Below are 17,058 nucleotides of genomic sequence, written 5' to 3'. Positions count from 1 at the left end.
TGGAGCACAACATTTTCCTTCCCTTGAACTTCACATACAAAGTTCTCTCCATAAGTGTACAACATTTGGCATGATGGAAAGCAGGATCCAAAATCTACATCATCAGACATCTGTTTTTTTGCTCTTTTTTTTTTTTTTAAACTGGGAACAGAAAAAATATGATGGAGGGATGGAATTACACATTAATGTTTTTGTAAAGAGAATGTGAATTCTAGGAAATGTAACTGTATTTAAAATGATACATAAAGGAAATAAGAAACTAAAGTTTGCTTGTAGTGTACAGAAATGTGGGATGTATAACTATGCTCTTAATCAAGAGAAAAGTCAAAATCTGTGCTTTCTTTGCTGGAGATGTCCTATGGTTCCCTGTTATTATCTGATCATAGAGTAGAGGTTTCACTTTTGGCCAAGAATAATTTCTTTTTAGGAGCAATTCTGTACATTTTGTTTAGAAATTTTGAAGGCATTTTGAGTATTTCTTCTTTCTTCCTGACTTGCCATTCTTGGGAAAGAATTGTAAGCAATTATATGAAATATTATATATATATGTACAAACACACTATATACACAGGACTTCCATGGTGACTCAGATGCTAAAGAATCAGCCTGCAATGCAGGAAACCCAGGTTCGATCCCTGGATGGGGAATATCCCCCGAATATAGGAATGGCTGCCCATTCCAGCATTCTTGCCTGGAGAATTCCATGAACAGAGGAGCCTGGTGGGCTACAGTTCATGGGAGTCTCAGAGAATCGAACATGACTGAATGACTAAAACCTTCACTTCATTTTTCATACTATACACACACACATGCCCAATTTTAATCTTTGTATTTTTTAAGAGTCCCTTTAAAATTCTGTATCCCTTAGACTTTGCTATGTAACAAACCTCTTGAAAGTCTTAATGGCTTTAAATAATAACCAGCACTTAATTTGCTCAAAGTTTTGAGGATCAAAAATTTTTATCTGAGCTCACTTGGACAGTTCTACTTCTGGCCTTACCTAGAGCCCTTGTGCAACTCTAGGCAGCTGGTGGGTGACTAAGAACTTGTTCTCGCCAGCCTCACCTGGGACAGCTTGTCTCTCTCTCTGTTGCGTGTGTGATTTCATCTTCTATTAGGCTCCCTGACATTCTTCAAATAGTGGTAGAAGTATGCCCAGGAGTATTTAGAGAAAAAAACCTCAGTGTGCGTGGGTGTTCAAAGCCTCTGCTCGCATCATGTTTCCTAATGTCGCATTGTCTAAAGCGAATCATATGACCAGGCTCCGTACCAGAACACCACCTACGTGAGTGGGTACACGGAAAGAAGGCAAACATTTTTGGAGGTCATTAGGGAAACAATCCAACTATAGCCTCATAAAGGGAAAAATAACAACAACAAAAGTAAATCCTGAGATATTAGGTTTTCAGATCATTGCAAATTTGGTATTGTTCAGAAGGTTTTTATCCTATAAATCTCTATTAATAGTTTGTCAAGTTAATAAAAGATATAATGGATATATGTGGAATCTAAATTCCAAATCAAAATTGTGTCTTTAGTTTTTGTTACTAAGAAAAATTGAATTGTTATGAGAAAAATTCGGAACAAAAACCCTGGATTTGCCAGATGGAATTGTGTGTTCTTAGGCAAGTAACAATCTCCCCAAGGCATAAAATGGAAATTAAAACTACCTTCTCTTTCTTTTACTCAGGTGTAAATGTCATAATGAATGTGAAAGAACTTTTAGCATAAACTATAAAACAAATCTATTACTCAGAGGGGGAAATCTTCTTTGCTATGAAAGGCATAGTGAGTTAATTCTTTTGTAATACAAATACCTCTCATCCCAGAGAGGTATTTTCAGTTAATTTTCTCATGGTGGGGCTTTTAAAATTATAAACATAGAGTAATCAATCAAAGCCTTTTCATTCATCTTCTTTTAATTGAGATACAGTTATTCCATTTCTTTGATTTTGCATTAATGCCATTCATACTTATCTATGTAATCTATGTCTTGATTTAAAATATTAAATAGCATCCCTTTTATAGGGTTTCTACCTATAAAATATTCTAATTATAGATTTGCAATTTTTAAATTCAATTTTACTGAAAGATTTATTTTTTCCATACTTTAAAATAACATGGGATTTATTAAAGTAACTTAAATATATACACCAAAGAATATTATATCTACTCCCATATTGTTCTACTCCCTATTAAACTTTAATAGGATGTTAAATCTCCTAAAATATTTTTTCTCGATTTTTAAAAAGCCTTTCAAGATTCAAATACAGAGAAAGAACAGATATGTTCTATATAATGTAAAGGGGAAAAGCAACAAATATTGAATCGTTTCCACTAGTAGCAAAACTATTTCACAGAAATAACTTTCTCCTAAATGAAACTTAATTTATAAACAGAAGCAGTTTTAAATGTACTTTTATTTAGAAAACTTACATAGTTGCCTATAAAATATGTATATGTATACTTTGCCGGTCCGTCTAGTCAAGGCTATGGTTTTTCCAGTGGTCATGTATGGATGTGAGAGTTGGACTGTGAGGAAAGCTGAACGCCGAAGAATTGATGCTTTTGAACTGTGGTGTTGGAGAAGACTCTTGAGAGTCCCTTGGACTGCAAGGAGATCCAACCAGTCCATCCTAAAGGAGATCAGTCCTGGGTGTTCATTGGAAGGACTGATGCTGAAGCTGAAACTCCAATACTTTGGCCACCTCATGCGAAGAGTTGACTCATTGGAAAAGACCCTGATGCTGGGAGGGATTGGGGGCAGGAGGAGAAGGGGATGACAGAAGATGAGATGGTTGGATGGCATCACCGACTCGATGGACATGAGTTTGAGGAAACTCCGGGAGTTTGTGATGGACAGGGAGGCCTGGTGTGCTGCGGTCCATGGGGTCGCAAAGAGTTGGACATGACTGAGCGACTGAACTGAACTGAACTGATATGTTATTTGTAAATACTGCTCCTTTGTTTATATCACCCAATCAATATCAGTTCAGTCATTCAGTGGTGTCTGACTCTTTGCAACCCCACGGACTACAGCTTGCCAGGCTTCCCTGTCCATCACCAACTCCCGGAGCTTGCTCAAACTCATGTCCCAATCAATTTACCTGCCACATATTCTACAATGGGCTATACATGTGATTGTAAATATTTGAAATAATGATTAGATTTCCTTTTAGAAAAAAATAATATATGCTAAATCCTTAAATATCACTCAGAACTCAAATTTTCAATTCTGGAGGAACAGCTCTGAAATCTCCAAAGAAATTGGACTTTTATGTTTGTGTCTCCCACATGACAATGCCTGTACAGTAGGGGACATCTATTATTCCTGTGGATTCCATCTAGCCAAAGAGGAAGAAGAAGGGTAAAGAGAAAAGAGGCCTATCCTGCAAAGTAATTCCATATTAGCACGTAGGTATTAAAGAAAATTTTTTATGTTCAATAAAAGTGGAGACACTGGGACAAAGTTAAGCTTTAAATATTTTAATTATGTACTTAGTCACTCAGTTGTATCTGACTCTTTGCAACCCTATGGATTGTAGCCTGCCAGACTCCACTGTCCATGGGGATTCTCCAGGCAAGAATACTGGAGTGGGTTTCCATGCCCTCCTCCAGGGAATCTTCCCAATCCAGGGATTGAACCCAGGTCTCCTGCATTGCAGGTGGATTCTTTTAATGTCTGAGCCACCAGGAAAGCCCAACCCTGTTTTGTGTAACAGTTACCACTGTAGTAACAATCCAGCTTCTAATTCATACCTTCACGTGTACAACATATTGTTCCATACTGTTCTCAATCAACAGCTAATAATCCTTAATTGGCAGAGTCACTTGGAATACTTTGAAGAGTCAGTCAGTCTAAAGACCCTCCTGTCCCAAGGTATTTTTAAGTTTGACAAGCTTATTCTGGCTTTTTCATCCATCCACTTGGAAAACTCTCATGCCAAAGTTTTAATATCTCACAGTGGGATGAAGAGGGAAGGCTGTTGCATAAAACTATAGGAATGTCAAAAAATGGACATATTTATAGAGTCAAGACTGCCAGATATAGAAAGAATGAGAGCTCCTTCCATGTCACAAAATCATTTTACAAAGCTAATCAAAGGTGCGATGTTGCAGATTTGTAAGCTAACTGATCGGAATAAACAGACTGAATTCATGATTCCACTGCCAAGATAAATGGAAAAATCCCACCTAGCTGGATCACATTCCGTTAGTGGAAATGAGAGGGATTATGTTTTGTTTGTTACTCACAAATCATTAAATGGCTCATTGCCAAGTGTTTTCCAAATAGACATCAATTTTTTGGATGACTATGAAGGAGAATTTTTCCTGGGCCAAGTAAATAGTGGTTTTGTCTTTTACTCAGCATTTTACACAACCCTTCTCCTTTGTAGGTTAATTCCTATACATTTATATGAGTACTTTTAGTTATTTAGCTAATTAAGTTATGTCTGCAAGATCAGACATATTGTCTATTCAAGGTAACCTTGTGTAGTCAGTGATTTTAAATATTTTCTCATATCTTCAGTTTTTAGCAGTCATCTAGAGTAACAGTTAGATGTTTCTTTTGCTTACACCATGGTATGACTGCTATTTTGAGAGATTAAGTATGATTGGGCTCTGACCAGAAAAACGGGGGGAGAGAATAGGGTGAATGAGTTGATGGTGGAATATAAAATAAGCTTTAAGTTTGGGACTTTCCTCAATAAGGAAACAATTAATTTATATTTAATCAGCAAATCAACAGTATTTTGAAACATATTATGTGTTGCAACACAGATCATCATTTAAAGTGTAATGTTAAAGAAAAACATCTTCTGCTGTGAAAGATTACTCCTTTTTCACATTATCTTTGCAGTCATGTAATTTTTTTTTTCATATAGTGTATGGTAAAGTCTTACTAAGAAGTTCCTGAAAATTTTGAGGAGCCGATTCAACTTTTGTGTTGGTATGTTCAACTTTAAAGAGATGTGCTGTTATCTCAATATGTATATACAGCATTATATATGTTCCATGACATCTATAAAAGAATAAACACAAGTCTAATAAAGGACAATTTCTAGGGAATTTGGCTATAGGAGACTTTCTACAAGTCAATCTCCCTATTTCTTTGACTCTTCATGAAAACCTCAGAAATATAGTCAATTTAGGATGGATTTTAACTTCATTTCTCTGTAGCACTTATAATTTTTATGCAAGACAGTTTTTTTCAATTTTTAAAATTTTTCCAGTTATTGAAATTACTGAATACTTTTGTGTCAGTATATATTCATATGACAGTAGCAATTGCCATTACAAGTTCTTAGAATAATTTTGGAGACAGCCCCTAAATTTAATAAAAGTGTAGTGAGGGCTCACATATATTCTGATATTAAACTTGCTAGTCAAGAAATAGTCAGAGTATTTAATTAGATTGAATCTTAATAATTGCTAGTGTTCTACTGTTCTTATAAGAATGATGAGTTTCTGTGTTTCAATCAAATATTTATATTTGATAAATTTCATAAAATTAGACAGTGGCTAGGGAAGAGGTCATTTCTTAAAATAGTATGCACTGGTTGTGATGATATGTTGCTATTGTTAAACCTTAAGCCGGAAATTAGACAAGATGTTGAGAACAAAGGCCGTCATTCTAGTTGATCTTAGTAGTTTAAACCAGGTAAGTACCAACAGTAGAATTTGGAATACACAAATTCCATGTATTCAAGAACTGCTGTTTAGGAAATTTTTAACACAGTGATGGAGTAAAGTGCCTAACTTAGTTCTGGTATTTCCACTCAGATTTGCTGAAGTCTCTTTTGTTCATGATCTACTGAGGTGGCAGGATTTCACTTAAAATAACTAAAAGATATATCCATTTTTTTAATCTTGTGTAGAAATAGGATTAGGAGTAGTGAAATTTCACTGTAAATTATTATTCATAAATAGGTCATTTGAGTTGAATTCCATCATGTTTGACAGAAAGAGTTATAATTGTTAGCATTTAGTACTGCTGCCGCATTTCTAAAGGGTCAAAATAAAAGTAATCAGTCCTCTAAGAATTTTGCTCATCGTGTGAATTATTACTCTGGCTGCATTTTAGGAAAGGAGAATGTAATATATATGATTGGCTTGTAATAGTACCCATGGCATTACTGTTTATTATGGAGAATTTCATTTGTTTCCTAAAAAAGAGTTTATTTCTTGTTCAACATGTTATTTGCCCATGGCTACCAATGGCTAATGTGTATTCATTCAGTTTGTCCAAAGACATGTGAAATAGTAAATGTTTTATGACTACATTAGTGAGCCTGGTTCTCAGGCATTCTAAGGACAAAAAAAAAAAAAAGAGGCTATGAAACTGAAAATTATAGAGGCCAGGAAGTGATTTCCTGGTCATAAACATTGTTCTAAAATAGAGGAGAAAGGTGAGAGGCAGTCCTCTATGCAGGAATTCAGTCTTAAGTCATGGAATATGTCCTAACCCCCTCCACCCTCCAGTCCCACCCCCCGCCCAAAACACACACACACACACACGCTTGCACACTACCTCCCAACCCCATGTTGCACTGCTGTAGAAACTGGCGGCTCCCATGAACTTTTTGGAAACAGCCAAGGGATTCCTTCTCTTAATCAGACATAAATCTATTCAGGCAGGAAGAGTAAGGAAGCTTTCTTTTCCCCCATTTTTCATCCCTACCTTAGAGAGCAATCTGAGCTCTAATTCTTCAGTTCATCTACTGACTTTGCCACTGAATTACTTGGATATATCTTACTAGAGTCTGTTTACATTAAGTTTACTAGATCAGCTGCCATGAGCAATTTAATCACACAGGTGTGATGAAATTTCCAAATTGTATTTATACAATTACTCCTTTGCATGCTTTCACATGTTAAAGATGTGGATAAATATTTGTTAGACAGTGTCTACAGTATTTCAAGTGTTCATATACAAATAGAAACAGTTGGAATATTAAATCTACAAATTCCAGATGTTTAGAGACATCTAGATATGTCACTGAAATATTTATTTTCATCCAGATGTTATGTGTTATGATTGTTTCTTCAAAAGACAGACATTTATGGTATTCTATAAATATGGGTTATAGCATCACGTAGATTCTACTTTCTATCAACATTTTGCCTCAGGCCATTTTAGGAAATTGTATGACAGTCCAGATACATATTTCATGTGTGTTCTCCTGATGTATTGTGAACCCTCAAATGAACTTATACATAGAAGGCCATATGTGAATGACTAAATAAATTAAAGAGATAAAATGAATGTTTAACAAAACCAAGAATGATTCTCACTTACATTATTTTTATTAAAGAGAAAAATTAGATTTCTAGATTCTGAAATACATCATTTAAGCAAATTAGTGACAATAATTAAGATTCTCTGAGCTGCTTTCTTTACTAATATGTGAATAAATGTTTTTATATTTATTTATACAGTAGTTTGATCATCCAGGCAATGTGAATACAAAATACTTTAACTAAGGGATAAAAAGTGAGATTTCATAATAATCAGATATTCTGAAAAGGTTTATAACTGAGCACCTTAAATGTTTACAACTAATATTATAAGCTATTATTTCATTTGTTATTTTTTATTATGAAGATTTTGTTGAAAAAATATTATCTTCATGCAGTCATTAAGAGTCTACAAGTCTAGTTCATATTGCTTTGATTTCATGAAAAATAGTATGTCTTCATTACTCAGATTCTTGTGGGAGAAATTTTTATCTGGGTTGTTCATCATCAGTTCAGTTCAGTTCAGTTTGGTTGCTCATACGTGTCCAACTCTTTGTGACCCCATGAATCGCAGCACACCAGGCCTCCCTGTCCATCACCAACTCCTGGAGTTTACTCAAACCCATGTCCATCGAGGTGGTGATGCCATCCAACCATTTCATCCTCTGTCATCCCCTTCTCCTCCTGCCTTCAATCCCTCCCAGCATCAGGGTCTTCTCCAATGAGTCAACTCTTCGCATGAGGTGGCCAAAGTACTGGAGTTTCAGCTTCAGCATCAGTCCACATATTATGCAACAAAATATACTTTATATGGAATCTTGCCTTAGAACCAAACTTTAAAAAAGGAAATAATAAAAAATTAACCAGCATTTCCAGAGAAATTGCAGATAGGGATAAATTGACTTTAAGCCCAAATAAAGTAATAAATGTTTGCAAAATTTATATATCATTCTCCAAGATGGGCAGATTTGTTTTATTTATATGCAAAATATTTGATGATACAGTGTCCCAGCTCCTAAGGTACTACTCTAGGTTACTAGGATGAAAAAAGCAGAGGCACACAGGATGCCAGTAGCAATAACATCATGAGATTTCCAGAGGAAGGAAATCATTTTCTATAATTGTGTGGCAACAAAGCAGTGTGTGACATTGAATGTAGGGATAGAGTTCATGCCATCTTATGGACCACTGGGGGAGTCTCTTATTAGGGAGTTAGCGATGACACTAACTACAACTGCAAGCAATTTAAGGATATTCTGTAAAGGATGAAACTGATCTCTATGCATCTCAGTATATGCCAAAGGCCTCACATACAGTCAGTAAACTCCCCTTGAGGGCTGGCATTATTTCTTATTTATTTGTATGCATTCCTTGGTCTAACCCCTCTTACCTATTACTAAGCATGCAGTAATACTGAGTGTATGAATGAGTGAATAGAGATTCCAAGTCACAAAGAAAGAATGAGATTAGTTTAACTGTACTTAGTTTATAAATACAGATTTTTGTATGAAACAAACTTGTAAACTTTAATCAAAATAATTTTCTTATTTTAAAAATTGTCAAAGCATTTGAATGATTATTCTTTAGCGGTCTTACAAAAGTATTTTTTCAATCCAGCCAACAAAGCTAGATTATTACGTGATAACAAATTAAACTATAAAGCTGCTTTATTTCTAAAACCATGGTGTTATTATTCTAATGGCAATAATGACATAATTTGAAATTACTTTTATAGATTTGTTTTTAATACTGTGATGGTTGTGGAAAAATGTATGCTTTCCCCCCAGATCTTCCTCTCCTTATTTTAGTTTGTCCCAATATTTCATAGTATATTTGAAAATACATCTGGACACACTGACTATTGAATTTCTCTACTTTTTCTTCACAATTTATAAGGTATACTCATCATTGCACGTATTGCTATTTTGTTCCATTACTAAATTCATGGAGTTCCCATATGAAGTATGTAGCCTGATCCCTTGAGAAAATACGTAAAGGTGTTAGAATGATTAGATTTATTATATAATCATCAAATGCTTTCACCTACATGCATATATCTATAAACACATTTATGTATGGATGTGTGTGTGTGCTCAGTCAGTCTTGTTCAACTCTTTTGTGACCCCATGGATTGTAGCCCACCAGGTTCCTCTATACATGGGACTCTCCAGGCAAAAGTACTGGAGTGGATAGCCATTTCCTCCTCCAGGGGATCTTCCAATCCAGAGATTGAACCCATGATTCTTGCATCTCTCACACTGGCAGAATTCTTTTCCACTGAGCCACTTGGGAAGCCCTTTATGATTGGTTACATAACTACTATTGAAGCTACTAATAAAGTCTTTTGTTAGTCTGTTTAAGAAAATGAAGTGGCAAAATTTCACATGGTAGAGACAGGAAACAACACAAAATAGCCTATACTGTTTCTAAAATCCATACCATCTTCTTACATTTTTCTTATGTAGAATTGCACATAACAGGCTTTATACTGGTATTACAGAATTACTGCATCCCTTCTCCTAAAAAAGGAAATAAGTGTAGATTTAACAAAATCTATTCCTCCCATTTTCTGCCAAGATTATTTTGGCTGGATGTTTCACTCTTCAGTGACAATGATGATGATGTGTTTCTTCCATCTGGATTTGTCCATGGAGAAAATGTCTCTATGGAGAATCTTGAAAGGCTCATTATTCCAGCAGTACAAATATGAAAATTGAGGCAGAGAGAAGTATAATTTTCTCAAATTCACGCAGAAGTGAAGCCAGAAGTAGCGCCCAATTCATGTGGAAAAGATCTAATGAAACATGCAATGTCAAGCTTACAGTGGTAATTAAATTGAGTAGTATAATTACCTAAATTACAGTCCAGGAAGATAGTGTCATATTTACAAACCTAATTATATTGAGTAGGAGAATTACCTGAATGATACTAATCATATGGATGGCATTCACATACTTTATATGCTTTACTTTTCTAACCTGAAGGCTTAAAAAGTATGAGTTTGAAACATAACAGGAACAACACAGAATAAAATCAATTTGAAGCCAAACCAACCCCAGGTTTAAATTCTGGCACCACATTTACCTATCTTTGTGTTCTTAGGCAAGTCGTTTAACCTTTAAGTCTCAACATCCTCATCTATAAAAATTCGTGTGTGGAAAATGCATATGTAGCACCTATCGGTATAGTTGCTTAGCCCTAAGTAAATATGTGATTAAAAATCACAACTTATCCTTTGGTTATTAAGTAACAATAATACAAGAATACCAATCCACTAGTTTTTAATCAATCTATTTTAGTACAAATTGTGACTTTTTACATTTTCTTATTTTTTTATAATTAAGTGGATTAATAGATAGCATATTAAAAAGCAGAGACATTACTTTGCCAACAAAGGTCCATCTGGTCAAGGCTATGGTTTTTCCAGTGGTCATGCATGGATCTGAGAGTTGGACTGTGAAGAAAGCTGAGTGCCGAAAAATTGATGCTTTTGAACTGTGGTGTTGGAGAAGACTCTTGGGAGTCCCTTGGACTGCAAGGAGATCCAACCAGTCCATCCTAAAGGAGATCAGTCCTGGGTGTTCATTGGAAGGACTGATGCTAAAGCTGAAACTCCAATAACTTGGCCACCTCATGTGAAGAGTTGACTCATTTGAAAAGACCCTGATGCTGGGAGGGATTGAGGGCAAGAGGAGAAGGGGATGACAGAGGATGAGATGGTTGGATGGCATCACCGACTCGATGGACATGGGTTTGTGTGAACTCCGGGAGTTGGTGATGGACAGGGAGGCCTGGTGTGCTGCGGTCCATGGGGTCTCAAAGAGTCGGACATGACTGAGAGACTGAACTGAACTGAACTGAATGTATAATACAAGATTTCAATTATAGTCTGATAGAACAATGAAAATGCATAGTTGAGAAATGACATAGTTTAAAGATTTTTTTTTAATGCCAGCAGCTGAGAAAACTGTACTGATTTTGACGGAGTATTGTGATTTATTGTGATTTGAAGACCACTGAAATAACTACATCTTTAGAAATATAGTATCTTCTCTTTAGCTTCTCTTAGTACTTTGAATTTACAGAAATTGAGATTGTTTATAAAATGAAAATGGAAAATATTCAAAATATTCCTGAAGTAGAATAAAACATAACTATCTGTGTCAAATATGAAGACTTCCTATGAAATTATAATAATTAAGATGTTTTTGTCAAAAGGAGAGAACAACTGAGAGCATCAATAAAGCTATGCATGCATGGAAACTTGACATATGACAGAGTTGAAAACAATAATTTCTGGGAAAAGGGTGGACTATTTGTTAAATGGTCTTGGAACAACTTATTACACAACTGGAATAAAGTAAATTTAGAAATTTTCTTTGCAGTATATACTAAAATCAGTAGTCTGAGTTAAGCACTTACTTCGATTTGAGATGCAAACCTTAAAACTTTTCAAAAGAAGACATAGAAGAGTATCTTAATGGTCACAGAAGAAAAGTTTTTAATGAAGACATGAAAAAGATAGTCATAACAGAAACAATTGATGAATTTGAATATAATAAATTTTAGAATTTCTGATCATCAAAAGATAACCAAAAGATATCAAAAGATACCCAAGGAAAGGAAAAGCACACACTATAAACTGATAGATTGTAATAACAGCCATATAACCCCAAAGCATTAAATTAGCATCTGGAACATATTTTATGAGTCCATAAGGAATGCAACTGAACAACAAAATAAGGAATGAAATTAAATGAAAAAACATTCACTGCAACCCAAAGATATGGAGGCATTTCACAAAAGAAGAGATACAAATGGATCATAAACACTTAAAGATGCTTTACTTTATTAGTAATCAGGAAACGGAAAATTAGAACATGGTGAGATAACATTTATGGTCATTATATTGGAAAAAAACTACTTATAAATCCAAATAATGACACTAAGATGTGAATCAATAAGAACTCTTACACTCTGGACTCTGAAAACTGATGAAACTTTAGAAAGTAACTTTTCTGTATTATCACGTTAAATTCAACGTTCATACACCCTGTGGCCCACTGATGGCAACTCCTGGATGTATAGGCAGAGAAGTTCTGTCACACGTTTATCACAGCACAACTGCAAGAATATTTATAACAGCATCAATTATAAAAGAAAAAACAAAATCGTTCAAGAGTCTGAACAGGGGAATGGGTGGGTACACAGTGATATATTCACAGAGTGGAATCGTACACAATCATAAAAAGAGAATGCCATGCCTTGAATCAACATGGATTAGAAACCTAGAGTTAATGGTTAGAATAGATAAACCACGAGGTCCTACTGCATAGCACAGGGAACTATATTCAACATCATGTGATAAACTGTAATGGAAAAGAATATGAAAAAGAATGTGTAAGTGAGACACTTTGCTATATAGCAGTAAAAACACAACATTGGAAAACAGCTGTACTTCAATAAAGAAAGAGAAACCAAATAAAATGGGACAATATTAAAAAAAAAAGAAAAAACCATGGCTTATAGTTAAAAGCATTCCGTTTTGATAAACCTAAAAGACAAGAAGAATTAAACAGTACTTTTTAGGGTCCACGTGGTAAAAAAGCTGTTGTCTCTGATTATTTGTTTCAAATACAGCCTTGTGCTCAGCGTGCTCAGTTCTGTCAGACTGTTTACAGCCCTTTTCACTTTTGCCCGCCAGGCTCCTCTGTTCCTGGGATTTCCCAGTCAGGGATACTGGAGTGGGTTGCCATTTCCTCCTCCAGGGGATCTTGCTGACCCAGGGATCAAACCCACATTTCTGTGTCTCCTGCATTGCAGGCAGATTCTATACCCACTGAGCCATCAAGGAAGCCCACATAAAGGCTTAGGGATGATAAACACAAAATTTAGGCTTGTGGTAACTTTGAGTGGAGTAGGCAGAGAAATGCAATGTAAAAGGAACACTTAGCTTACTTAGCTTAATAAGAATATACAAAGATGAGAAGTGCAATAGGAAAGGAACTAATTTCCTCCTAAACAAGAAAATGAAATGATGCCATTATTATGGTTGTGGCCATGGATGGTCATTTAATGCATACGTACAATTTTTGTTTTATTATGTGCATGCGTGCTAAATCACTTCTGTCATGTAATAGGTAACTTCAATTAAGATTTTAGAAGGAAAATATATTTCTACAAAGCTGATGTGATTAACATAATATACAAACTCAGTACTAGCATTTAACAAGTATTAGTGAAAATTTTGGACGGCAAGGAGATCCAACCAGTCATCCTAAAGGAATTCATCCCTGAATATTCATTGGAAGGACTGATGCTGAAGCTGAAACTCTAATACTTTGGCCACCTCATGCAAAGAACTGACTCATTGGAAAAAGACCCTGATGCTGGGCACGATTGAGGGCAGGAGGAGAAGGGGGCAACAGAGGATGAGATGGTTGGGTGGCATCACTGACTCAATGGACATGAGTTTGAGCAAACTTTGGGAGACGCTGAAGGACAAGGAAGCCTGGTGTGCTGCAGTCCATGGGGGTCACAGAGTCAAACAGGACTGAGCGACTGAACCACAATACCAGGGAACATTTTTGATCTTGTTCTGAGGAAATCGGAATCACACATTTGTAATGTAAAGTCAAAGTATTAAGGGCGGAGAAAAAGCATAGTTCAAAAGAAGATGGACTCACTCTGAGGTAAAATGGCCAAATAAAGCTCTGTGAGTGCAGCAGTGGACTGCGGGGGCACAGAATGACCTTCCAGACGGGAGCTTCATCAGTAGCTCCCTGAGTATACTTTAGGTTGGTCCAGACATTGATTGCAGGGGGAGGGGGCAAAGTGGGTGTTGTTTGACCAAGACAGTTACTGAATGGTCGTTCTAATTCACAGAAACTCTTTATAAACTAAATACCTTTGAACAACCTAAAATGATACAGTACTTTCCCACCTATTTTTTTACATGGTGTGTCCTAAAATGGGCTTCCCAGGTGGGCTAGTGGTAAAGAACCTGCCTGCCAGTGCAGGAGATGTCAATAACGGGGCTTTGATCCCTGAGTCGGGAAGATCTCCTAGGGGAGGAAATGGCAACACCCTCCAGTGTTCTTGCCTGGGGGATCCCATGGACAGAGGGGCTTGCAAGGCTACGGTCCTTTGGGTCACACAGAGTTGGACACCACTGAAGCAACTCTGTTATTGTTCAGTCGCCCAGTCGTGTCTGACTCTTTGCGACCCCATGGACTGCAGCTCGCCAGGCTTCCCTGTCCTTCACCATCTCCCGGAGCTTGCTCAAGCTCATGTCAATTCAATCAGTGATGCCACCCAACCATCTCATCCTCTGTTGTCCCCTTCTCCTCCTGCCTTCAATCTTTCCCAGCATCAGGGTCTTTTGAAGCGACTTAGCACGTGTCATAAAATACAAAATACAGGACTTGGTACCTTCTGAATGTTTTAAAATTATTATGAACATGGGCCCTGATTAAATTCAATGGTGACTTATTGAATTTAATTCACTGTGAATTCATTCTTTCACAGTGTATTTGTAAAAGCTTTTGCAAAGCCATTTTTTTTCCATTGATGACCAGAATGAAAGAAAAAAATTTGTCCATTTCACTTTCTTTCTTTCTTTCACTTGTTCCCTTTCTTTGTTAAAGGTGAAAGTGTGGTTCCAGAACAGGCGAATGAAGTGGAAGAGAGTAAAGGGAGGACAGCAAGGCGCTGCCGCTCGAGAAAAGGAACTGGTGAATGTGAAAAAGGGAACACTCCTCCCTTCAGAGCTCTCGGGAATCGGTGCCGCCACCCTCCAGCAAACAGGGGACTCGCTAGCAAACGAAGACAGCCACGACAGTGACCACAGCTCTGAGCATGCACACTTATGATATAGACAGAGGGGATCAGCTATATTCTCAGGAAAGAGATGTTGTGATGGCAAGCCTTACTCAACCATCGTTTACACAGAGAGAGGACTATGACCTTGATTTTTAATATTATTAAATTCAGGCATCCCGAGTCTGTTTTTCATGATTTATAGAGGGTTTACACTAAGTGCCGCTTATGAAAGATGCTTCCACAGAGAAGATGGAGGTGAACTTGCTTTGAATATTCCAGAGGTGTTGGTCATGTGTATGACAGTGAGCAGCCTTTGTGTTTGCTTTTGCTTGCACTGAAAATTAAATTGCTATCAAGAGCAAACTATGAAGCATTTGTATTGAAGGTGCCTCCAGAGTGAAGATGCAGAAGATGAATTGGCTTTGAACATTGCAGATGTCCGAGGTCATGTGTGTGACAGTGGGCAGGTATTTGCTCTCGCTTGCACTGACAATTACATTACTATTCAAGAATAAACCATGAAACATTTTTATCCCGAACAGCCACAGTGCCTGAAATCATTCTTAAGTGGGTTAAAAAAAATGTATTTTAACTCTGTATATATTACCCTTAAGTCATTTTCCTGTCTTCACTACGTTTAGCAATGCATTCATATTAGCTGATGAAAATAGCCACTCACGATGACAAACAGAACCAGCTTCTTGTATTTTTATATATTTTGTCATCCCAGAAACAATCAGCACGTGCTTACTTGTGTTCAAGTAGAGAAAAATACATTAGAGTCTGATAGGGAATATTCTTGTACCACAGACAAAACAAATCTTATGTTGCATTTTCTATCAACTGCTGCTAATACATTATTATAAAACTTACCTAGCTCCTCAATTCTTCCTATCTATAGCTTGGAAAAAAAAATTTAGGATCATAGGCAAATCAGTTACTTGCAAAAAGAGCTTTTGTATGACAAACATTGTCTGATTTTATTTCTATAAAATGTTAGCTGTTGTGAATATGATTTAATTAACAAGAAAAAGGGTTTCCCCCCGATTGGCGATGGTAATAGACAACTTGCAAAACAAAATTGATTCCTCAAGTTGGTAGAAGGTAAAATTCTGAATGTCTTCAAATTAAGTTCAGTGAAAACACATTTTTTTCATATATGATGTATTCATGCAGAACAAAAATTTTTGTATTTTGTAAAAAAAATGTTAAAAAATAAATGATCCTTTGTAAATAATTCTGGTCTTCCTACTGTGATTTCCTATATGTTTACAAGCTTTAATGTAAATACTTAAGAAACTCCCCAATTTGTGTGTACTTGTGTAAAAGCAGATGATCATAATTAGTGAATCATCTACATTTTTATTTCTGAAACTTTTTATTATGAAAAAATCATTGTGTAATAAAAAAGCATCTGAGAATAGGCATATGGTAAGCCATTTCCCTGAATTGAAGAATATGCCAAATAGATTTCATTGTGTTTTATGAAATAAAAGGAGAAAAGTAATATTATTCACCAAAATGAGAGAAACCAGTCACACATTTCTAAGCTTATGTATAATAGTCATGTTTCATCCAATGATTGTTTTTACACAAACATATCCAGAGTTTTTCATGTGAAAATAAACTCCATAAGCTAATCCGAATTCTCAGCCCTAGAGGAAATTACCAATATAAGAAGTCCAGGACTATACTGACTTAATGTGCTTGGTATCATGCAGATTGTGCATACATTGGATACATATATCCTACTTAATAACTTTATGGCACTGTTCTTGATGTGTCCCATATTTTAACCACAAATATATGGAAATATCCAGCAGTTCCTCCTACCCCTTGATTAATTAGAAATAAAAATAAAGAACACTAATCTGTAGAAATTTCCCAAAACCTTATTATTTGATTTCATTTGCTTTAGAAATGTGAGACTGATAAAAAATAGATTTGGTTGATTTTAATTTGCTTAGTCTAGTATGATATATACAGAGCACTCAAGAA

At 35.9% G+C, this 17,058-nt stretch overlaps 1 protein-coding gene across 1 annotated transcript in view; it reads left to right on the top strand.

Annotated features, from left to right (window-relative positions):
• The window catches only part of MEOX2 (mesenchyme homeobox 2), a 70,029-nt gene extending 53,792 nt beyond the window's left edge, over positions 1 to 16,237 (top strand). Inside the window, exon 3 of the mRNA XM_061166308.1 lies at positions 14,886 to 16,237. Within this exon, the coding sequence (XP_061022291.1) occupies positions 14,886 to 15,110 (225 nt within the window). The 3' untranslated portion in view covers positions 15,111 to 16,237. The remainder of the gene's footprint in view (positions 1 to 14,885) is intronic.
• Positions 16,238 to 17,058: the final 821 nt, after the last annotated feature.

The sequence above is a fragment of the Dama dama genome, chromosome 18 (assembly GCF_033118175.1).
Source record: "Dama dama isolate Ldn47 chromosome 18, ASM3311817v1, whole genome shotgun sequence".
NCBI classification, from domain to species: domain Eukaryota; kingdom Metazoa; phylum Chordata; class Mammalia; order Artiodactyla; family Cervidae; genus Dama; species Dama dama.
Note: the sequence above shows the minus strand (reverse complement) of the source record. Positions and strands in the feature narration are given on the sequence as shown.